This window comes from Lepidochelys kempii, chromosome 5 (genome assembly GCF_965140265.1).
Source record: "Lepidochelys kempii isolate rLepKem1 chromosome 5, rLepKem1.hap2, whole genome shotgun sequence".
Taxonomy (NCBI): domain Eukaryota; kingdom Metazoa; phylum Chordata; order Testudines; family Cheloniidae; genus Lepidochelys; species Lepidochelys kempii.
The window spans coordinates 112,012,061-112,036,307 of NC_133260.1; the positions used below are offsets into that span (position 1 = coordinate 112,012,061).

The 24,247-nt window shown below is 40.0% G+C and overlaps 1 protein-coding gene across 2 annotated transcripts in view; it reads left to right on the forward strand.

Annotated features, from left to right (window-relative positions):
* The window catches only part of ADAMTSL1 (ADAMTS like 1), a 268,453-nt gene that overhangs the window by 48,291 nt on the left and 195,915 nt on the right, over nucleotides 1-24,247 (forward strand). For both annotated transcript variants that reach the window (XM_073345470.1, XM_073345471.1), the window contains exons 3-4: nucleotides 1,923-1,968; nucleotides 15,571-15,807. In XM_073345470.1, the coding sequence (XP_073201571.1) occupies nucleotides 1,923-1,968; nucleotides 15,571-15,807 (283 nt within the window). The remainder of the gene's footprint in view (nucleotides 1-1,922; nucleotides 1,969-15,570; nucleotides 15,808-24,247) is intronic.

Here is a 24,247-nt window from a genome sequence, read left to right on the forward strand (position 1 = left end):
AGGAGAACTAGGTCCTTAACTTGTATATCGAAATGGTCAGACTTTTCTCTGAATTAAATTTCTTGCACCATGAAAGCATTGCACCAGCAGTGCTACGGTTATGGTTCACACAGCGTTTTCCTACATATTAATTACCTGAGAACTTATTACCTTTGGGCTGAAATTTCTCACGCTCATTCTCATCCCAGAAGACTGAATGGGTATTTTTTCTCCATTCCTTAGCACCTGGGGCAGTTATTTATACAGTGTAAAGCTCCCATTCCGATCTGGTAGCATTTTGTACTCATTTAAGTGTAAATGGCTACACATAGTGCAAGGCAGCAGAGCATTAAGCCTTGTGAGTTTCCTGGTTTGTTTGAGTAGGTTGAAGAAAACCTATATGGTGACTTTGAAAAACTTTTTCCATTCTGAGTTAACTCTAATCATTTAATAATTAAAAAAAAAACCTCAAAATCAGGCAGATACTGTCCTGGCACTTGGATAATTCAAAAATGGTTTGGGTTTAAAACTTTTGACTTGGCAGGCTTGTAATCCTCAAGGAATGCATGCTTTGCTCAATCTGAGAAATTAAAAATGAAGGGAATTCCGTTCTGGTGTAGATGAAGAACAATGTAAGGGCCAAGTTCTCCATTCTGTTTTTCACTGAGAACCTCTGCTGAATATTTTGAATAGAGCTCCGTGAAATTTTTCAACCCAAACGTTTTTTTGGGCAAAAATGCAGATTCAACATAATTGAACTATTTTGCAAATTTGTGTCTGTTTCACTCAATTGTTTTGGTCAGAAAATACCTTTTACAAATTCTCCCAATATCAAAATGCTTTGTTTCAACATTTTCTTAAACAAAACATAATGACTTTGCTGGTTTCAAATGATTTTTGTTTCAAAATGTCCTTTAAGTTTATTTTAAAAATTCAAAACATTTGAAAATCAGGGGAAAAATCAAAGTGAAACATTTTGATTTTGTTGAAATTAAATATTTTGATTTTTCCAGAACCCAAAAAATCCCTTATTTTCAGAGCTCCAATTCTGAACTCCCGCAGCCTATGAAACTCCCCTTGAGGTCAGTGAGCTGGGATGTGTGTTCTGGAGCCACACTTCTGAAAAGACATCCGGATCTGGAGTTGTCTTCTGCATACACACACAAGGCCCTGCTAGTGTGGTTCTGCTGTGTGGGAGGAAAAAGAAAGATTTAGCAAAGTCCATATAAGGGGTGCGGAGTCCCTAAGCTCCATAGGGCCCAGTGGCTCTGCAGCACAGATTTGGGAGTAGAGTGGGGCTGGGGGATCTGTTTTTACACAGTGATCCTCTTGCCCTCCCAGGTAAGATGTGAGGCAAGCACTGAGGAGGTTGTACGGTTCTACTGCTGCCCTGTGGCTTAGTGAAAGGATTCCTTTCCTCCTAGCCCATGAGGAATACCCCCTCATGCAGTCTGGCTGCCAGGGCTATGCGTCAGTGTTAGGATTTGGGCTGAAGTGGGGCTGAAATATAGTTATGCAGCCAGATGCACGCTGCTGCAAGGACGTTTATGCATTCTTGGGAGGTGTGAAAAATTACTGATGAAATTCAGGGATAGGCTTCAAGCTCAGTTTCTGATGCTGCATTTCTTTACTTTGTTTACATAGTTGATGCACTTCTTCAGGAAACCCACTCTACATCAGGAGAGAGTTTTTTAGGGAAGGAATGGGGAAAAGAAACTAATGCTAGGAATATCAATGCTAGGAGTAACAAATAAGCAATTGCTTTCAAGAAACAGTTATGCCTCAGTTTCCCCATCTGTCAAATAGGCATTATGATCCTTACTCTCTTTTGTAAAAAGTGCTTTGAGATCTATGGATGAAAAGTTGCAATATACAGTAAACACTAAGTATTGTTGTGGTATTAAGTTATTAATGCGTGGGGGTATTTTTCTTTTTGGACACAGGAGCTGTGAAGGGCGAAATATTAGATACAGAACATGCAGCAATGTGGTAAGTGAACCTTACTTATGATGGTAATACTAATAAAATGTATTTGTAATTAATATAATTATGTAAAATAAGTAAATAATAAAAATTGGATGGTAGCACTAATAATGTAATTATTTAAATAATATGGGTGCCTTGGGAATACTGTTATGTACCTCGCCATTTCTAGAGCTAATTTGGAGGGTATGGAGCAGGCGTGGTAGAACCATGATACTAGCATTGTTCCAGCCATGATTATTTACTTCCTTTATAAACTGGACCAAACCCATAAAGCGTGGAGAAGTGGATTCACTGTTCTGTATAGCTAGTTCGGTGGAGGCAAGGGCCTGGTCCTGTTCTAGTCCTTACTTTGGTAAAACTCTTACTGACCTCAGTAGGAGATTTGTCTGGCTGCAGGACTGAGCTCTACAGGACTGACTTCCACAGAGAATGGGAGGAAGGTGGTGGCTGAAGAGAAATATGTGTCTGTGTGTCTCTCTCTCATTCTTCTGTTCCTCCCTAGGGTTGAAATCTGTTTTGAACATTTTATTAGGATGTTTTGCGATGGTCCCTTGCATTCACCTATTATATTTTGCCATTGTCTGCCATTCTGAAGGTTTTCAGCTATACCTGGTGGTGAAATGCAGTTTTCAATACAATAAAATAAGCATCTCTAACTTCTCCTCTCGGCAGAACAAAGAGCTGTTTACACTGGTGGACTATAATGTGGAAAGTCTTGTATTATGCTAAAAATTGTAAAAATTCCCAGATTACATGGGTCAGCAAGAATTTCACTGGTAAAAATCTAAATTAAAGCCAGTCATGCATTCGGTCAAATTTTCACACCTCACAGGGCCAGATGGAGAGGCCTCTCAATGGGAGCTATGTCTCAGAAACAGCAGGGTAAAAAACTGAGTAAATTACTCTGGATTTGGCTCATGTTTTTCACAGAGCACAATTCAAAGAATTGGTCATTTCTGCACAGCTCTAGCATCACCATGCAGAGAGAATTATTGTCCCTTTGACTTTCACTTCTGCTTCAGTCAAAAATTGTGCTACTCCGGGGGGTTTTCTTTGGGTCACTGAAATCTTCCTTCAGTCTAGACATGTGCTGCACTAACTGACAACAACTTGAGTCCTCAGTAAATAAGCCTGCCTGCTGCTTCATGGGCTGTTTTCCAACTGTGAGGCACTTACACTACACCAGGACTGAGGAGAGCAGGAAGGTTAATTTGTGTCAGTCAAGCCACATAGCTGTAGCTCCATGGAATATGACATGGAACAAAGGGAAGAGACACTGTCGAGGCTGATAGGCCTAAAATTAGACCCACCGGCTTTAGTTTGGTTTTGAAGTGCATGCATATCGTGTCAGCCCTCCTCCCTGCCTGGTTGGCTCCTGTAAGCAGAGAGAGAAGTGAAATGTACAAGGATCCTGCTCTGCATGGGTTTGCTGTTGCTGGATCACCCTTCTGAGAAGCTGTGATTTCATGTAGATTATAACCCTGTGTTTTGGAGTTGCTGAGCTGATTTTCCAAGACACAGGGTTTTTGGTTTTTTGTAAATGTTATTTTTAGGTTAGGTTCAGTTTTGGGCCTGTGGACCTGGATGGTTTCTCTTTAGAATAAAAGCTCCTGTAGTTTTGCCTAGAAGAAATATCTTGACTTACCTAATACTTAACAATATTGGCTCCAAACTTCTGATCACGTTAGTAATGTAAAATTCACTTGATTATCCAACATCAATTAGCCAAAACTTAAACTCCTGGTGTGAAATCCAGACCCTACTGAAGTCAATGAGAGTTTTGCTTTTGATTTTGATAGGGCCTGGATCTCACCCCTACTGTGTGACTCTAACATGAACTTATTCTGAAGAAGGTGCAATGCTGAATGTTGCTCCATTGTTCACTTATTGTCAATAAATAGATAGTGCAAGCACTGCAAAAACCTATTTGAAATAAACCTAATTAGACCTTCTAGATTCAGACCTTAGTGTACTCAGACCTCCACTGTGCATGCTTTTGGTCATCTGGATGGTCCTAGCATCTGACTGGAATGCTTAGCATACTTGATTAACAAGAAACAGTTTCCAGATAGAAAAGGAGTCCTTGTGGCACCTTAGAGACTAACCAATTTATTTGAGCATAAGCTTTCGTGAGCTACAGCTCACTTCATTGGATGCATCTGATGAAGTGAGCTGTAGCTCACGAAAGCTTATGCTCAAATAACTTAGTTAGTCTCTAAGGTGCCACAAGTACTCCTTTTCTTTTAACAGGTTGAGATGTATTCCCTATGTGGCTCTGGTAGTAGGATATCCCTAATGTCTTTGAAAATAGTAAGAGTCATATGTTTCTTTTGACCTATGCCCTCTGTATTTGCATGCTCAATTATCATGAGTATACATGCAAATGCAATAACTGGTCCTGCAAATGGCTACTTACTTATGTATCCAGGTACAAGAATGTAGAGACACAGTTGGATGTGCATTTTTGCTCACAAATCTCAAGTATCCAGCTTCGAAACTTTGTTCCATAAAAACCTGGAAAACAGAGAAGGTACCATCCTGGATGAACATTCTGCCTCTAGCAAGGGTTTTCAAAATCCATAATGAATCTAGCCACTTCTTCATTCTTTTACACATGGAAAAATTCCTTTCTGATTATTGGAGGGATCAACTTATGCATGAGCTTCAATTACCACTACGTTAGCATGGATAACTTCTGCACTAGTGGTATAACTGGACATAAAATTAGCCAGTCTTTTTTTTGTAGTTATCTCTCAGAGCTCATGTGCCTTTGTTTATATGACTGTCCTCTCTTGGAGAAGGGCAGTTATAAATGCTAAAAGCAAACTCTTTATTTGAGGGGATGAAATTAGAGAACTGGAACTGTACTTCTTGGAGTTTGGCAATGAACACATTTTCACAGACATTATCATTTGTGGGATTTTTGCCACAGCTGTTTTTAATTCATCCTGAAATTAGATTACAGGGGGGGAAATGTAGAACGGGAAAAGGGAGAGGAGAGGAAAGAGGATAGAGAAGTGCATCTATTTCTTCAGTGACCTGTATTATTCTTCTGAGAGCCCCAGTCACAGCTGGGGGCTGTGAGAGAGGTTGACACTGTTGTCTAGGAAGCTTTTGAGCAGTCCTGTAAAGGAACACATCTGATTTGGCACGCTTACCAGTTACACTGCCTTATGTCCATCAGAAACTGGAAATATTATGAATATGAAGCCACATGTGTAAATATTGAAAGTGGGAATGAAAGACTCTGAAGATGATTTGGGTTCTTAATTACTTTAGAAACATTTTTATATAAACACTAATATTGATTCCAAATATGATTCCAACCATTGTAGAAATCCGGGTGGGGTGGGGGAAGCCAGTTGGTTTTCTTTAGAAAATTATTCTGAATGCAATAAAAACATGTTTTGATAATTATACGTTTTATGGTATGAAAAAATAAACATTTTAAAAAGGGACTCTCACTCTAGGTGGAATTTCTGGAGCCGGATTCATCTGCAATGCTGCATTGTGGGCAGATTATAGATGGATTTTTTTTCTTTTGAGCTGATGAGTTGTGCCTTTTCTTTCCTTCAGTCTATTTCTCAGCTACCGGATTCTCTCCTATTTATCATGTCAAGGCCATCATTCAACCTCCTGGTCACCCTTTCTGTCTGCCTCTCCATCACCAAACTTTCACCCTGCTTTCTCTGTCTGACCCAAACATCTGATGTCCCCAACATTCAAACATTTTTGCACAGTTGAAATGTTCAGATTTGTCACAAATACTTTTCATTTTGATACACTGCTTCTTGGTTCTAGACAGAAACAGTGATGAGCACTTGAGCAGGTTTGACATTCCACCCTGTTCCACCTTCCCACGAGCATGCCAGTATGTTATAACACACTGAAGAATCTTTCCCGGCCATTCGAACACCACAAATAAGGCTCTTGTGGTGTTTTCCTCAAATGAAAACAAGCACATGCCAGAAATCTCACAAGAATGCCTATATTTGTAATACCTTTTAGATCAATTATACAGACCCAAGGTTGAACCTATAGATGTTAGTTCAAACCAAACCACCAAACCTTCTGAGCATTGCCCATAACCACTTCCCCCTAAATCTTACCTTCTCTGCTTGGCTACAACACTACACGTACATTTTTTAACAGAGAGTAATTAACCATTGGAACATGTTGTGGAGTCACCATCACTGATGATTTTTAAATCAAGATTGGATTTTATTAAAGGAATTATTTTGGGGAAGTTCTGTGGCCAGTTTAGGCAGCAGATCGGACTAGATAATCACAGTTATCCCTTCTGGCCTTGTAATCTGAGTCTATTTATTTGATTACACCACCTTCTGACTCTCATACAGACTTCCTCCCTTCTTGCTTCTTACCACCATGTGATCCTTTTGTGTGAACAAGCATCAACACCACTCTCGTCTTTTTTTTTTTTTAAAGGGGCAATGTTGTTACATAGTTACACTTCAAAATATCAGACCTGTAAGGGATGTGCAATGTTCTCAGACAGGTTGTACTGGCTTGCACTTGTGGGCAGCACTGTCCTTGCTGGAGGGAATGTCAGATCTGTTCAGGTATTTAGCAGTGTGTAGTTTTTCCACCTTCCTGTGGCTGGCATATCAATAAAATCTTTTGTAACAAAACCACCTAGGTTGGGGCTTTGTTACAAACGTAGGCATTTTCCTTCACTTGGATGATTCTGTAAGGCACTTGACTAGGCTGCCAACATGCGCAAATTTGCTCATGTAAAGAAGGTAACCATAAGCCAACTCGAATCTCTTTATTAACACCAAGTTTACTTAAACTCCCAGAGTAGGAACTGAATTATGTTTTAAATGACAGTTCTCCTGCACTCAGACCACTTATTATGACTACATCCCTTATTGTGGAAGGAGTTTGGTTTGTGTTTTTCCTCTGGACATGTCCATTTTCAGAAGTTATTTTCGTAGTAACTGCCTAAGAATTATTTCTTTGTTAGTGAACAAGTGCCATTAACTATGTTATTGTAATGATAGATGCTTTAAGGTCTGAATTTGTGTTTCCCTGTCATCTAGCAAAATAACTGTGATCCTGCACAACCATTGTTTTTTAAGGAAGGCTTTATCCTAAATAAATACATCAAGAAGATTGGCAGGGCAGACTAGGGGGACCACTGCAGGTGTTCTTCTCTGCCCCCTCTACACAAGTGGCATTTTAGGATTCTGATCAGACTATAATTGATCTGGATAATTTAATAGGATTCATTTTCAGTTTTTCTGGTAAGTCTTTCATTTCAAACCCTTGAATTTCCATTTTCTGTAGTATATTATTCTATCATACACCCTTCAGACCACAAAGTGTCCAGAGTGGCATATTGAAGATCGCTCTGCAGCTGGACAGAATATTGTTTCTCAACGTAGCTGTGCTATTCAGCAAGAGCCCAAAGCAAATGCAGGTTGCAATCCACTGTTCTTCTTCAGCTAACATGAAATAACAAATGAGAGAGTCTACAATAGGTGATTTGATACAAATCTGTATCAAATCAGTGATTCTTTACTGCACATTTAATTACTCTATTTCAGTGAAGTATGAGAAAAGTGTCCCCAGATTCCCACCATCCCAACCCCTGAAACACACACACACACACCCCAGAGCAGTTCAGTTTGACAGCATGCTACCTACATTTATACCATAACTTACAGTTGTGAGCATTTTCGTAATAGGTAGAGGCAAATTCTTCTTAGAGAGTTATGCCCAAATTAATGTGTTAGTCTCTAAGGTGCCACAAGTTCTCCTCGTCCTTTTTGCTGATACAGACTAACACGGCTACCAATCTGAAACCTGAATTAAAGGTTGTGTCAGAGAATTGGATAGACAATTTTCTCAAGATCTTCATTAATTTTTTTGAATTTTTATGCGTGACTTTTTGGGTTTGACCTCAAATAGTCAGCCACAAGCTCCTCATTGAGTATTAGAAGTTGAATGTTGTGCTGTACTATGTATCATGGGGGGAAAAAAACTCCCCATAGACTTTGAAAAGCAGTCTTCATATATGATCTCAATGTCGTGATAATTTGGGAAATCTTAATCAACTTGTTCTTCAGGTGCTTCTGCTAGCAGAAAGACAAAGCCTCCCAATGTATGTGCTGTTGAGCTACTGTTGACTTTTGTGGGGTATCTGCAGTGCTGCTTACAAACAAAGTTACTGTACATCTGTAAAGTACATACTAATGTCCTGATCTCACATGATAACAGAAATGATTCATGTTTCTTTGGAAAACTGTTGAATTACCACTGTGTACAAATAAGCAGCGCTGGAAATGAAATAAATTTAGAAGTCTACAAACAAAGTACTGCCCCCCTGGAAAACATTTTTTACCCATATTTAGAAACACTTTGATAATCTGTTCTTGTCCCTCTGAAACAGCAGTAGATCAAAGTGCACTATGGAAATTTTAGCACATGGCAGCATGGTCCACATGGATATTTAGGGTATGTCTACACTGAATTTTAAAACCTACTGCAGTGAGTCTCAGAGCCTGGGTCTACAGGCTTGGACTCGCACTACGATGCTAAAAACAGTTGTGTCAGTGTTGTGGCTCGGGCTGAAGCATGGGATCCGAAGCTTCCCCCGCTTCCGGCTGCGCAGCCTGAGCCCAGATGTCTATACTGCTGTTCCTAGTGCTGTAGACCCGGGCTCTGATACTCATTGCCATAGGTTTTAAAATGCAGTGTATACAGTGTAAGAGCGTAGATTTTACACCCCAGCTTGCCGGGCACTAGGTCTCCATATAGATAAACTCCAAATGCTGAGTGCGCGATATAGTACTATCCCAGCTACAAAACTCATATCACAAGTCAAAACCTTTCTCCTGAAAATGTTTGTTTTTTGGAAAAACTGTTTCATCCAGTTCAAACTTTTTCACAAACCCTGTTCAGTTTCGATAGCATTTTAAATTATTCAACAAAAAACGTGTGAAACAAAATTTTCATTTTGAACTGAACATTGTGTTCTGGTTTGCATTTTGAAAACAGAAATGAAACCATTTCAATTAGAAAAGATAAAGCGAAAATGTTCATTGTATTTTGGGTTTTGGAAAATGAAAATTACAATTAGAAACAACACAAACTAGTTCTGATAACAAACCTCCTTGGAAACTGCTTTGATAGTATTCAGTTCAGTGGGTTCATTGAGGGATGAACTTCGGAAAGGCAGTGGAAGTGTATTTATTCTGAAGATAACTAAAAATATGTGACCATAGCTTTGCCTTCTCAGAGCAGAATCCTACCCTGACATAAGACCCATGTAATCCTAGTGGGTTTATGTGAGTAATGGCTGACTTTAGTCATTATTTGGCTGGTTATCTTAGTTGTGCTGTCACTGTGTGGTGACACAGAGCTTGGAGTTTGGTATAGAATAAAAGCTTCTGTTGACAGTTCCTCATTTATTCGTAAGTATTTATTTATTCTACATTGCTGTCGTCTTCTTTAGATGATGCAGTTCTTCTGTGGTTCTCACTGAAAGTTTGCCATATAGGCCCCAGTTCAGCAAAGCATTTAAACTTGTGCATAAGTCCCATGAAAGTCAACAGAAGGGGCAGGACAATGGATATTCAGGCCCTAGGAATTTGCACTTGAATTAGAGTAGCTACACCAGCGCAAAAAAAAACCCCAGTATAGACAAGGCATTAGGGACCAGTGAAGGTTCCACTACATCAGAGGGCATTTTGCTGTTGATGTCAATGTGAACAGAGTGTGGGGATAAAGCCTCTAGATAGTTTGCTTTTAACAAACAAAAGAGAATATAGGTGTAAACCTGACCTTATTTTTTAAAAAATGCCCCTCACTTTGGTGGGTCTTTCTTTCTTTGGATTACATCATGCAATGAATTTCTCTCTTTTTAAAGACTTTTTATGGAAGGCTCAAACAAACTTAAGGTTGTGTAATCCCAAAGATGCTATGCAAAATAATGAGAATAGTACAGAGGGAAAAATAGTAGTGAGCTAAGCAGTAGTGAGAGCTCTGTAATGTTAGTCCTACGTTTATAGAAAATCTCCCCTATTGCAGCGGATTCTTCTCCCATTGCTTGCATCTCCAAGTACTGTATGTCTGTAGAACCTGCGGCAGGCCACAAGCCTCCCAGCCCGGGTTGATTGTCTTGGGCTAACAAGGCTCATTCTGGCACTCTAAAAATAGGTGTGGAGAAGCCCACCCCCTTCCTAGGTTTCAGAGCCCATGCTCCAGCCCGAGCTGCAGCTTCAAAGCACTATCTACGTAGCTGTTTTTAGACTACTCGTGTGAGCCCTGCTAGCTCATGTGTGTCAGCCTGCGCTCGGAAGCTCACTACTGCAGGCTGTGTAGACATACTCTCAGGTGCTTACTCAGTCTTTACTCAGACCAACTCCCACTGCAGGAGGACCTCAGGATTTGACTGTGGAGTCAAACTACAGCACATATGCCATGGAACTGATTCAATAAACTGTTATGTCAGATGCTACACAGAATAGTCCAGTTGTTAGCCGTTTTTTGTGGAAAGGAAAAGCTCAATCTACAGTAAATCTCTCTTGGCCTCTGAAAATATACAAGTATCTATACTGTAAACTGTTTTAAAGACTCCACAACTGCTTCCACCTTATAACAGCCTAGATATGATCTTTTACATTTCACCCACTAAGTAAACTTTAAAAAGCCTGACCCTCTTTTGTCCCATGTAATCTGATCTACCTATCGCCATCAAGGGACATCTGGGATTCATCTTATCTTTTCCACTGGCTCGTTGATTAATAGAAAGTGTTTTGAATGGGATTCAACTATGGCAGAACTCCACGGACCTTATGAATTACAATAGGGGCAAATAAGAGGTCAGGTTAAAAAAACAATTTGGAGGGGAGGGAGTGAATAAAGCCTTAATAATGCAGTCAGGATTAGGTGCGTAAGAGATGAGGATGAAACTTCTGTGTTTATTTTAAAATAGTAGGTTTCATAGACCTAAGGGATTTCTGATCATCTTTAAAGTGAAGTCTGTTTTCACAGGGATGGAGACATTCTCGACCTGACTGGATGAACTGAGTTTATAGACATCCTGCACTGACTCCATTGGTCAGAAATGTTCCACAAACCTTTGCATGTTGATGATCATGAAACAGCCTTCTATACCTAGCAGAGTGATTCTAGGCAAAGTTAATTCAGGAGCCGATGCCTTTTTTTTTTTTAAACTCACTAGACTTTTGCCTGCCCTGAGAAGCCTTAATGAGGAGGGAGGGGAAAGCAGCTGAAAAGAGACTTAAGTTGAATGAATCTTTCCATCTTATCCAGCTCTTTCTGATTCTCCAGGAAAGGCCTTTATGCCCTATTTCTACACAAACCCACAGCCATCTTTACTAAAAAATATTAAAATTTGAATGTAGTGCTTAAGCTAAAGTAACTCCCGTCTCAGGTTCAGTCAGTTTGGCAGGTTACTCTTCCAGGGCTAGATACTTAGCCGGTATAAAACCGTGTGATGCTGCAGGGATGCAATGGAGCTAAGCCAGTTTACACTAGCTGAGGATCTTCCAGCTCTTCCAACCCCATCCAGTTGCAACAGCTGACCTTCACTTTTTTTAGAAAATCATTGGTGCAAAGCATTTTCAGAAGTGGGAAAGCATCATGAAATCAGACCCTATGGTTCCTGCTGACTGAAAACCTGCTGGTCGGACATTTAAATTTTAAAAAGTGAGGTGCAGGGAGATTGTGACAGACAAGAAAAGAAAGCTCATTGTCTTATATGAAGTTGTAATAATTGTTTAGAAGTAAATCACATTTTACAGGGTGGAACAAACATGTGGCCAAATATCACGACTTGGTCTTGCTTGCTCATTCAGCAGCTACAATACCAATTTTTAGCCTCTAAGGTCTTGGGGGCAGGGACTGTATTCTGTCTTTAATTAAATGGTTGCACAATGCCCAACACAATGAGGCTCTGCTCTCTACCATAATACAAACAACAAATAATAATACTTACCAAGAAAAACCCAACGTATGGACATGAGGGGAAAACAAAATGAGCCAAATTTTGTACTGACTTTCACTCCATGTGTCCTCATTGTACCCCATATAATGGAAGAAAGAATTTGGGCTGTTACTTTTCGTAATGGTCTCCCTTTGGAAGTAAAAAGATACTAATTGGTTACATTTCCAAGCAGAATCACAAAAGAAACGTGTGTGTGTGTACATGGCAGTAAAATTCACCCCAAGCCCAATGAAGAGGGTCAAACAAGGCCTTCAAACATGTTTAGTGCCAGACTTCGGGCATTAATGGGAAAGAAGTGGCGTATATGGCTTGTACTGGTTCTCTGCACAATAGGGTCAAATTCTCACCCTCTTTTGCATGTGCGTTCCAGTATGTGTATGCTTATGCAGTATATGTATGGGTGCTTACATTTATTCTTTGAATGGCTTGAAGTTTCCCATGAAAACGTCTTTTAAAAACTAGCTCTGCTATTTAAATCCATTGTTCTATTTTGATCAGGGAGATCAAAGACTGTAAGTAGTTAACATTTGGTCTTGGTCACCTGCAATGTCCTGAGAGCTTGTTATGTTGACTATGTATTTGTATTTATTTGATTTAAAAATAAAACCCAAATAAACAAATGTAGTGAAACGTGTACAAAGAAGGATTATGAACTCTCCATGTTGTGCACTTTATTGGGCCTTTTGTCTTTATAAAAATAAAGCTGTACAAGCCAGGAAGTTTTGAAGGCAGAGCCAAGCTAGAACCAAACAAGAGTTCTGGCTTGGCTCTGTGAGCTAAAGCATAAGCCAAGCTATTAGACCTGACTCTCCCCACTTATGGACAGGAAAATTCAGAGGGATATGCACTGTAAGTTTTTGTGGCAGGAAGTGAGGCCACAGATTGTCCCTTCCTTAGTGAGTGAACACATAGTTAAACCAGATCTTGGATCAAACTTTGATTGCCTTGTTCACCTTTGCTTAAAAGCATAACAAAGGCCCAATTCTGCCTGCAGATACACATCTATGTAGGCAGAACTGGACCTATAATGTGAATCTGTTCTGTTCGGTCTGTGTAAAGGGTGCCCAAACTTTGCCCCAAGCAGAGCCTCATTGGCAGTTTGCCAGAAGCATGAGGAAGGGCACAACTAACTTGTGTATAAAATTTACAGGGTTTTTTTTAGAATGGAAAATAAATGCATCCAGACATAACAGTATGTGTTCTTGTATTCTTCCATTATGGATTAACAGAAATTGCGTGTTGTCTGAGTTCTGCAGTAGACCCACTTTGTCCTTATCCCCTACACTTACAGGGAGAGGGTGACTGAGGATCATTTTAGAACTTGGATGTACATTACTCTAGAGTAGGGGGCAGCCAAAGTCCCTTTTCCCACCACTCCTCCGACTGTCATAAAGTTGTGCTATTGTCTGTGGTATGCTGTGGGAACACCATTCATTTCACACTCTAAGCATGGAAGACTTCCATCCCCTCCCAGTGTGGGCATGGTATATGGGAGACTAAGGCTCAAATCCCAGCTTTGCAGGATTCCTAGGCAAGTGCGCTAACCACTTGGCTATTGTGTCAGTCTTTCTCTCTGGCCCAGTGAATAGTTAATTATTTATACAAAGTGGAATAGCTCCAACAGGAGAGATTGAACCTACTCTGAATCAGGCGGAGCAGGATCTTGAACCCAGATGTCCTACATCCCAGGTAAGTGCCATAAACACAGGGCCATTGGCTGTTCTTGCTTGTTTTTTAACACTTTTTTTTTTGCAAGGTCTAGTTTTAGTTCTAGTTCCAAAGTGGAACAAAAACAAATGTCAAAACATTTCATTTTTTCACAAAACAGAATATTTGTTTTCTGTGCAGCCTGAGTGCACCGATAAAAAATGTCTCCCAGTTTGCTGACAAGAGCAATCTGAAAGCTTGCCAAGTAAGAGATACTATTTCTTAGAACCTGATCAATACAAGCCATAAAGATTTTAAGTTTTAAAATTTACCTGCAACACTCACAATGACTGTTCGGTAGGAAAGGTATAATGTAGCAATTGGAACTGTTTAAAAATACCAGCAAGGAGTTAACAAATGGAAGTGCAAGGGAAGTATTGTAAATAGCTAGCACAACAAACTGGGAGTGATGGTATAAAACAGAGAGGACACATTTTGGCTAAATAGCAGGAAGGCTTTTCTTTGGACAAAGCTGTCAAGAAATGTTGGAATCTCCATCAGAGAAGAGGTTTACTTCAAGGCAAGACTAGATATACAGGAAGCTAATAAGGATACCATAGAATTTTGTGAGTACTAGGGTCATTGTAGTTAGATATGCTAAAGACCTACTGAATCAAGACCAGGGTCCATTTTTATACTCCTTAGTAGATAAAAAACATAGCCTCCAAATAAAGGACGTAACGGATATAACATTGAACAAGCACTTAAACAAACACCAAGAAGAATAGCCTTGACTGCAGAAACAGGATGAGTTAGGGAGGACTCAAGGGCCACTGAAATCCTAATGCAGCAGCATTGCAAACTCTTGCTATTTTATCACAGTTCTTGTGAAATTTAGTGTTTGACCTGTAGACCCACTGCCTGAAATCATGTGATTATTCAAGACTCTTTGTTTCCATTTAATAAAAAGAGGAGTTTTTAGCCCTCTGGTTGCAGAGAAAAGCTTAAAAATGTGAACCCTAAGGGATCAAAAAGCGGATGATAAATAGAAAGAACCCAAATTTTACAATTTTTAGAAATCTCATGATTTTAAGTGAATCTCATGATTTCACGAGACTCAACTCAATATTTTTGAATGCTAAGGCTTAGCAATACTGATACAATATCTCTGTCTATGGAAAGCATTCAACTGTTATCTCAGAGAGAGCAGTTCAAATAAGATCTGTATTCACCAATAAGTGAAATCTGTACTGGGTGGTCTGAATAGTCAGCAGCTAGCAGTCCTTATCACATAATTTATTGCAAATTAGGGCATTTATGCCTGCACCCAAAATGTTTCAGAAACCTTCCTAGAGAGCTTAACAAAGGATTTTGTTTTTAACATTTGTACAGCAAAACCTAAAAAATTGCTGATTCTGTGGATTGTGAAATCTGTGCCTGTATTAGTCAGGTTGAAGTAATACAAATATACGTAGCATTTTTCTGGCTCTTGTTGCTTCACTGACTGATTTAGGTCACTGGGGGGTGGGGAGGGGGGAGCTAGTTAGGAATGCTTATACAAACAAACATTTGAATTGAGTAATTTGTGATTTTTTTTCCCCAAAGGAAAAAGAAAAGTTCACTAAAGATTCATGTGTGTAGGTAGTTTTAAAGTTAATAAGAACATTTCATGACTGATAAGTTTTATGGGTAAGACAAGCACATGTCTGTCCTATGCTAAAACATTTCCCAGTGGCCTTGATGTTTTTCAGTATTGCTACAGTAACCGCCTGAATGCATAGTAGTCTGGTGAACTACTGACAGATAAAATGGCAAGGAATACTTTGACCAGTGTGTGTGCCTAAGTGAAAAACTCCTACATCTAAGTGTGTTACTCCAGTGCTGCCAGCTGTGCATCCTTTGACAAGGATGTAATTAGCCCCTTTGGAGCTGACCTCTTTTTCTCTCCCTTTTCTCCTCTTCAGGACTGCCCTCCAGAAGCCGGTGATTTTCGGGCCCAGCAGTGTTCTGCTCATAACGATGTCAAGTACCAGGGACAGTTTTATGAATGGCTTCCTGTCTCGAATGACCCTGACAACCCATGTTCATTGAAGTGCCAGGCCAAAGGGACAACCCTTGTTGTGGAACTGGCTCCCAAGGTTCTTGACGGCACGCGATGCTACACTGAGTCACTGGATATGTGCATTAGCGGCTTGTGCCAAGTAAGCAGGGAGTTCTTATTCTAGCAAGTGTAGTAATGATTCTTTTCCTGAATATCTGACTGTCACTCACTCCTTGTTCCTCTCCTTCTCCACCCCCCTCTTTATTTGCACAGCTGTAGAGTTTTCTTTTTATGTATTTCTATTTTCACAATCATTTTAATATGCTTTCTGTAAACTACTATAGGAAGAGATGGGCTGGTTCATGAAACAAAGGGATTTTTCTTTTCTTTTTTTCAGGGTTGGGGGTGATGACTTTCCCTTCTTTTCACCTGAAAAAAATGTGGTTATGGTTCCTGCATTTTATACATTTAGCTATAGTAGCTGATCCTATTGAAAAAATATCCTAAAAAGGAACAATTTAATATTTTGCTATATTTTAGAACTTCCCAAGATTGAGGAAATTAATCTGCCCTGGAATATTGCTATTCAAATTATTCTCTCTATAAGTCACAAACAATATAGAAACAACATAGCACACAGAAAAATGTGTGCACTTTATAAAGCATATAAACATTGCTACTAAGATTAATGAGTCTTAGTAACAATTCTGCATTGGTGTCAGTGACATTAAGATAGCTATGGGCTTTTATAGAAATGGTACATTTTTTCCAGTGGATCCAACAATAAGCTATATGTGTCAAATTTCCAGCCCAGCTAGATGACTTTCTTCGTGTATGTGACTGGGGTCAGTCTGTGGCATATCATGTGTCTACAAGCTGTTCCCAAAGGTAATAATGTCAGAAATAAAGAGTTAGCTTTCGTTGTGTGTGACTCACTACCATTCCCTAAGTAGAAGGTGGTGTTCTCTGCCCCCCACTGGCGAGTGTGGATTTGTTAATTTCCTTCTCAAGATGCTCCATAAAGAATTTAAGATGTATATTTTTGGTTTTTATCCCTTATTTTTCATATTGCTGAGAGGTTTAGAGATCCCAGTAGCTAAGTGTCATATTTATGAGGATTTTTGTAATAAGTATTACAAGCAAGTTGACATTTTTGCTGTACATATGACCACCCACCAGTTTAGCATAAAATCAACACAGACTTCTGACTATATTCGGAATAAGCAAAGATAGCATCATATGTAGTGTTATGGAGTTAGAAGTAGCTTTATCAGGAATCCTAGACTCATTAGGAAAACATTTAGATGTTGTTGAAGAGATGCGTACGTTATCTTTATTTACAACGTGGCGGGTGTGTGTGTGAGAAATGTACCATTTAGTTGTTGTTGCTGATTCAGTGAATGCTTCCTTTTCACTTTTGACTATTTCTTTCTATGGTAGCAAGCAGAGAGGATGGCTCTGCTGTTTAGGGAGTCCTACAAGATACACAGTATCCCCCTTTTTCTTTTTCAGATCCCTTTGATTACAATATGCAACGATTTGCTAACACATAAGGGCCATATCTTGCCTTTGTTCTGATGTACAATACCCATTAAAGCAAATGGAAGTTTCACATAAACCTTGATGACAGTGTACATTCTTATCAGTAGTAGAAGTTTAAGAATCCTACCTTGCCTATCCTCCATAAATCTATTTGTTAATTGTGGCTTTAGTGTGTTGTCATGCAACGTGTCCATCAATATGAAAGGCAGATTCTAGTGGAAGGATAGGAATCGTGTGAATAATGTTGTAAACAGACTTTCCTTAATATTTAGAATACACTTAGCGTGGGGTTTTCAAAAGCGCTCCACGGTGGCCTATTGCTGCTGGGAGTTTTGCTGTTGACCCCCGTTGGAGCAATGTTTGGTCAACACTGAGGACTTTTGAAAATCCCACCCTTCCTGTTTGTTGTTATTTCTAACCATTTAAAATCTCCTTTTTCCTTTGGTTTTCTGGAGTATTTGAACCCCTTCTCTTTCCTCCAATCTTCTAGAAGCTCATCTTGCCTTTTAGCAGCTGTTTCTTGTCTCTATCTTCAACTCATTTTCCTGTCATAAAATTCAGATCTGAAATACTGAGCAGTTCTTAGTTTAGACCCCCATTCTGCAAACCGTAAACTTTAACCCATATGAGTACTTGAACTGAAGTCAATGGAACTGTTCACATGAGTAAAGTTAGGTATGTGTTTACAGGATCAGTATTGTAGTTTTTATAATAGAAAGTGTCTGGAGGGCTACAAACTTGCTGAAAGTGGAGCCTTGGCACACTAAAAAGATGGGAGAAATTTAAAACTGTCCCTTTTCTTTTTTAACTTCAGCTCTTCCTATTTCTAGTCCATATATCTGGGCTTTGGGAGGGTGAAAATGATTTTCCTCAAAAGGCTGTTGGAAGCTCTCCCTTTAGTATCTTGAGTTACTAATGGGTCCATCTTGATTTCCTGGCATCACAGGCTACATTCTGATCTCTGTTCCACCAATGATTCTTAATTACACCAACATAATGAACATCAGAAATCCACTGACTCTACTGTGTGCAGATATCGTTGGTGCCTTCCCATCTCTGATTCAGTAGCTACCTTTGACACTTTGCTTGTGAGCTGATGGAGAAATGAAGTTGCTAATTGCTTTCAGAAACAGTCACTCTAGCTAGAGTCATGATAACTGATAACTTTCAATTTTCAGTCTATGTCAAAGGATCAAGATCTCCTGGCATTAGAAAGGCATAAGCTACAGCAAAGTAAACTGATATGAAAGCAGTTTAGCTATGTATTTTTTTCAAAAAGAGAATATTCTGCATGAAAAAATAAAAAATACATGGGAATTTGAATATAAGTGGAAACTTCTCCTTTGGCTGCTGAATGGTTAAGTTGTATAACAGGGCTCTTTGTTCTTTCATTCTGCTTTTCTTATAAAATATCATATTACACTTATTTGAAATCAAGGTTGCCATTTTTCATCATACTTCAATCATCGTCATCACCAGCAGCAACAAAGAGGGTGAGCCAACTACTCTGAGCATTTGTTAAAGCACTTATATTGTCACTTTGTTTTATGCAACTCACACCTAACGTGAAAGCAGACTTAAAGGTACATACCATCAGCTCACAATCTTTTTTTTTAATGAATTTAAAGTAGTTTCAGGTCTTACACCTGCCCATGAGTCCTCCCTGCCCAATTTTTGTGGTTTTACAAACATATTTTCCTGCATTTTAAAATGGTTTTCTCTCCCTAGTTGCTGTGTGAAGGGTCCACGCAAAGATTGGGGAAGAGTGACTATCTGTTCGGAAGAAAAGAATGAAAAATGTTCTTATATGCTGAAAGGAACCAAACTGAAAATGCAGTGGAATATTTTTTTTCTGTAACCTCTTTCAGTTCCAGTAAGCTGTAGTAAATCTTCTAGCAAGCAGTAATAGGGTGAACATTTTGCAGGCAGAAGTGTGATTTTTAAATCGACTGTTAATCCCTTTTAATAAGTATTCAATTTCTGCAGCTTCCTTTTCCCACAGATCCCCAGGATTGGAAGAGTTTGCAAGTCTCATACTCGCCCTCCTCCACTGTTTCCCCACTCCAAATTGATCTCCTGCAAGGACAGTATTCCAAAGGAAGTTTGTAAGGTTCACATGGAGGTGTTCCTGCACTATTTGTATTATGGTAGCACCAAGAGGCCCCAAGTAGTGTCTCGGCCCCAGTCAGTGTTCAGTAACACTGCACTGCATGTAGAATTGTTGTTTTCTTCAGTAACAATCCATAAGTTCTTGAACTGTTTCATGTATAGTTTTTTATTTACATATTCTCTCTGCATTCATTCAGTAAATTTCTGTAGTTTGTGGACTTAGTTCTTATCTGTTGTCCCCATTGTAACTGATGCAGCATCTTCCTTGGTTATCCAAACAATCAACTGCCTGTTTATGGAGTTCTCCTTTCCCTCGTAATCCCAGCCTACATGTACCATAAGTTAGTGCCAGATGTCTGTAGCACAGAAGCCGAGAGGAGCATGGCCTCTCTGATTGATGCGTACACATAACAATAGTCCATGAAAGTTACTAAGACTTTTAAAAAATAAAAACAAAACTTATATCCTGTCACACAGTGACCAGTTTCTTTCTAGCATTTCCCTGTTTTCTCTTACACCAAAAACCTTGGATTTCGCTCTGCTTCTGTTGAGCAGGGAAATGCTGCTTCTTCATTGCTCGCCTTTTCTATTTTCACTGTTTTCCCTTTGCTTGTCTATCCTGTTTTCATAACCCTCACACATTATTCTCCCTCTGTTTCACTTTGTCTCCTACTTTTGCTAACTCCACAAATAGTCTTCTTGATAACTCAGCCCAAGACTAAGTATGTGAATCAGTGTTATACTCAGTATCTGTGAGGCTACAGGTTCTTGGGAGGTTTATCTATCTCCATTTGTGATGACAGTCTTGACACTAAATGAAGTCCCATTCTGAAACTTCCAACTTTTTCAGGTTAAAGGATCAGACTTTGAAACACATGTAGGCAGATAGCTCCCTGTTAGCTAAATATTTGAAGAGGTGCAAGCATGTAAGTTATTCTGTCAAAAGTCTGTTAGCTATAAACCGATGCATATGAAACAGATTCTGATCTCACTTACAAAAAATCGACCATATGAAGAATTGCAACCTGTTAGTACTCTGCTTCTTTTTGGAGTGTCACTAATATACATACAGACATGAAGAGGTGCATGTTTGGATATGGAAGAATGTAGGTAGATTGGTACACACACAAGCAGGCAGAAAACAACTGCTTAATTTTATAAAATATCACAGGGAATCAAGGAAGATGCATGAGGCCAAGTTCTGCCTTCAGTTACACTGCTATGAGTCTGGAACAATTCCACTCTAATCTATGATTTTGTGTCCATTGACAAACACCTGCTTGATGCTAACTGTCTTGCCTGTTGTTCAAGTCAATGAAATTACTCCACGTTTACCCTGGTGTAACCATGGGCAGCATTTGGCTCATAGTGTAGACCAAAGTGCAGAATTAGATCCAAAATTCAAAGAGCTGTCAAGTTCCAACCAGAGGCTCGCGGTAGATGTGTATTTGTTTCTTCCCTTGTTAGTAGCTGCCTCCTTTCTTGCTGTCAGGGTAAGAGTGCTACCCTCCTATACCCTCCTACAGACCCCTTCCTATCAGGGAATCCATCATCAGCACATTCTGTTTTTCCTGAAACACAGGATCAGAAGGGAACCTAGAGTAATTTGGGGAACACTGACCATAGAACGCTCTTCAGATGGACATTCAGCTTCTCGCTATAGGGTGCCCATTGTGAGAGTAGGGAGAGGAATTGATTAATGGAGCAGCACATAACTTCTGCAGATACAGGGTTGGAGGTGGGTGGTGAAGGGGAGTTGCTGGGCAAGCAAGAGAATCATAGAATATCAGGGTTGGAAGGGACCTCAGGAGGTCATCTAGTCCAACCCCCTGCTCAAAGCAGGACCAATCCCCAACTAAATCATCCCAGCCAGGGCTTTGTCAAGCCTGACCTTAAAAACTTCTAAGGAAGGAGATTCCACCACCTCCCTAGGTAACGCATTCCAGTGTTTCACCACCCTCCTAGTGAAAAAGTTTTTCCTAATAACCAACCTAAACCTCCCCCACTGCAATTTGAAACCATTACTCCTCGTTCTGTCATCTGCTACCACTGAGAACAGTCTAGATCCATCCTCTTTGGAACCACCTCTCAGGTAGTTGAAAGCAGCTATCAAATCCCCCCTCATTCTTCTCTTCTGCAGACTAAACAATCCCAGTTCCCTCAGCCTCTCCTCATAAGTCATGTGTTCCAGACCCCTAATCATTTTTGTTGCCCTCCGCTGGACTTTTTCCAATTTTTCCACACTCCTCCTTGTAGTGTGGGGCCCAAAACTGGACACAGTACTCCAGATGAGGCCTCACCAATGTCGAATAGAGGGGAACGATCACATCCCTCGATCTGCTGGCAATGCCCCTACTTATACAGCCCAAAATGCCATTGGCCTTCTTGGCAGTAACGGCACACTGTTCACTCATATCCAGCTTCTCGTCCACTGTAACCCCTAGGTCCTTTTCTGCAGAACTGCTGCCAAGCCATTCAGTCCCTAGTCTGTAGTGGTGCATGGCATTCTTCCATCCTAAGTGCAGGACTCTGCATTTGTCCTTGTTGAACCTCATCAGATTTCTTTTGGCCCAATCCTCTAATTTGTCTAGGTCCGTCTGTATCCTATCCCTACCCTCCAGCGTATCTACCTCTCCTCCCAGTTTAGTGTCATCTGCAAACTTGCTGAGGGTGCAATCCACACCATCCTCCAGATCATTAATGAAGATATTGAACAAAACCGGCCCCAGGACTGACCCTTGGGGCACTCCACTTGATACCGGCTGCCAACTAGACATGGAGCCATTGATCACTACCCGTTGAGCCCGACAATCTAGCCAGCTTTCTAGCCACCTTATGGTCCATTCATCCAGCCCATACTTCTTTAACTTACTGGCAAGAATACTGTGGGAGACCGTGTCCAAAGCTTTGCTAAAGTCCAGGAACAACACGTCCATTGTTTTCCCCTCATCCACAGAGCCAGTTATCTCGTCATAGAAGGCAATTAGATTAGTCAGGCAAGACTTGCCCTTGGTGAACCCATGCTGACTGTTCCTGATCACTTTCCTCTCCTCTAAGTGATTCAGAATTGATTCCTTGAGGACCTGCTCCATGATTTTTCCAGGGACTGAGGTGAGGCTGACTGGCCTGTAGTCCCCAGGATCCTCCTCCTTCCCTTTTTTAAAGATGGGCACTACATTAGCCTTTTTCCAGTCGTCCGGGACCTCCCCTGATCACCGTGAGTTTTCAAAGATAATGGCCAATGGCTCTGCAATCACCTCCACGAACTCCTTTAGCACTCTCGGATGCAGCGCATCCGGCGCCATGGACTTGTGCTCATCCAGCTAACAAAAGAGGCTAATGAGAAATTAGACAAGGCTTGCATGTGAGGCATCAAGTTTTAAATGTAAGACGCTCTGGCTTCAGGCAAAAGTCTGGGCAGGTCTGAGTTTGTGAGCAGGGACTTTGCAAGATTCCCATCAAACTCTGCCAATGTTCCTCAGTCCTGACTTGCAACACCATTGATTGCTCCAGTCCTGGACCTCTTAGCTGCTAATCTGTCAATCTGCATTTGGCTATATTATGTGGTATGTTTTATAGTAGCACAAACCAGACGCAGCTTGTATTCATAAAATTTTGACCTAAGCTAGGATTGCTTTGTTATGTACAATGTCCCTGTTGTCTGCTTCTTCTGGCATTGGCTCTGTTTTCCGGGGGGAGGGGAAAAACGTACATGACATTCTCAGAACTAATTAATCCACTTTCAATGTAAAATATTCTTCAGAAGCGTTAAACTGGTCTTAATGGAACAACTAATAAACATCTAAAATAAGGGAAGATTTAGCGCAGTTGTCCTCTGAAATGATTTTCTGAAGCAAATAGAGGAATAGTATTTTACTAGTTGTGCTAAAAAGAACACTCAACACTCAGCTAGTCTGTAAAATATGGTTAGTCCAGTCCAGTCCAAAATAAGGCATCAGGCGCATTAAGCTCTAAATATATCGTGGGAGGTTTCGAGTAGACAATCCTATCCTTTGGATTTGATCACAGATACAGCCAGTTTGACATCAGGTATTACAGTTTAATATTCTTGCATTATTTCATTGCAATTCAGAATTTATCACAGTTGAAGAAGCATATAACACTACCAGTATTATGTTTGGCAAAGTTGTTGTACCACTACCTAGATAATGGAATCCAGATCCGCCAATAGTAAAAGATTAGTTTCAGTAGATGGGAGAAATGGCTTCCCTTCAGATGATATATTGATTGAATGATAATGTGGTAAGATTTGGGGCGATATAAGAATTTTTAAAAAAACAGAACACATGAAGAATAAATACAATTGTCTATAATTGTATAAGAGTAGTGAAAGTTCCAGACTGCTTTATTTTCTACTTCCTCTCTTCATTCTCTTTCTCTTGTTCTATGTGTACCATTCATTTCAAGGATTTCTTTTTTATGTAAGTGCATTTTTCACCAGTGTTTTTTTTTCACTTTTGTTGTTGTTACCCTTGCACACCCTGCAAAATCTTGGCTATGATTGTAGCAAATATTCTTATATGCTTCAGCAAAGTACTGTTAAACACTTATCACCATTATTTTCTGACCAGGCATGGCAGATGTCCATATAATTAAATACAGCATGTTAACTATCCATAACAACTAAGTGAGACTGAAGTTTCAGTGTAACTGAGCCCTGAGATTGTCATACTTGGGTTGTTGCTTTTCACTTCCCATAGCGAGAAAGGCAGGAGTGGAACAATTATCACAAGCCTTTTGATGGCGAACTGGAAATAAACACACTCTGGTTAATTATCTAACAAGCAGCATTTGGGCTGCTGTCAATGTCTGTTAATTTTTAGGGACTTGATTTCCCTGTGCCAGCTGCTACTGTTGATACATTTTCTTTCTTTTCTCAAGGCAATGACAGAAGTAGTGCAGAAGCCCAGACTGAAATGAAAGAAAGC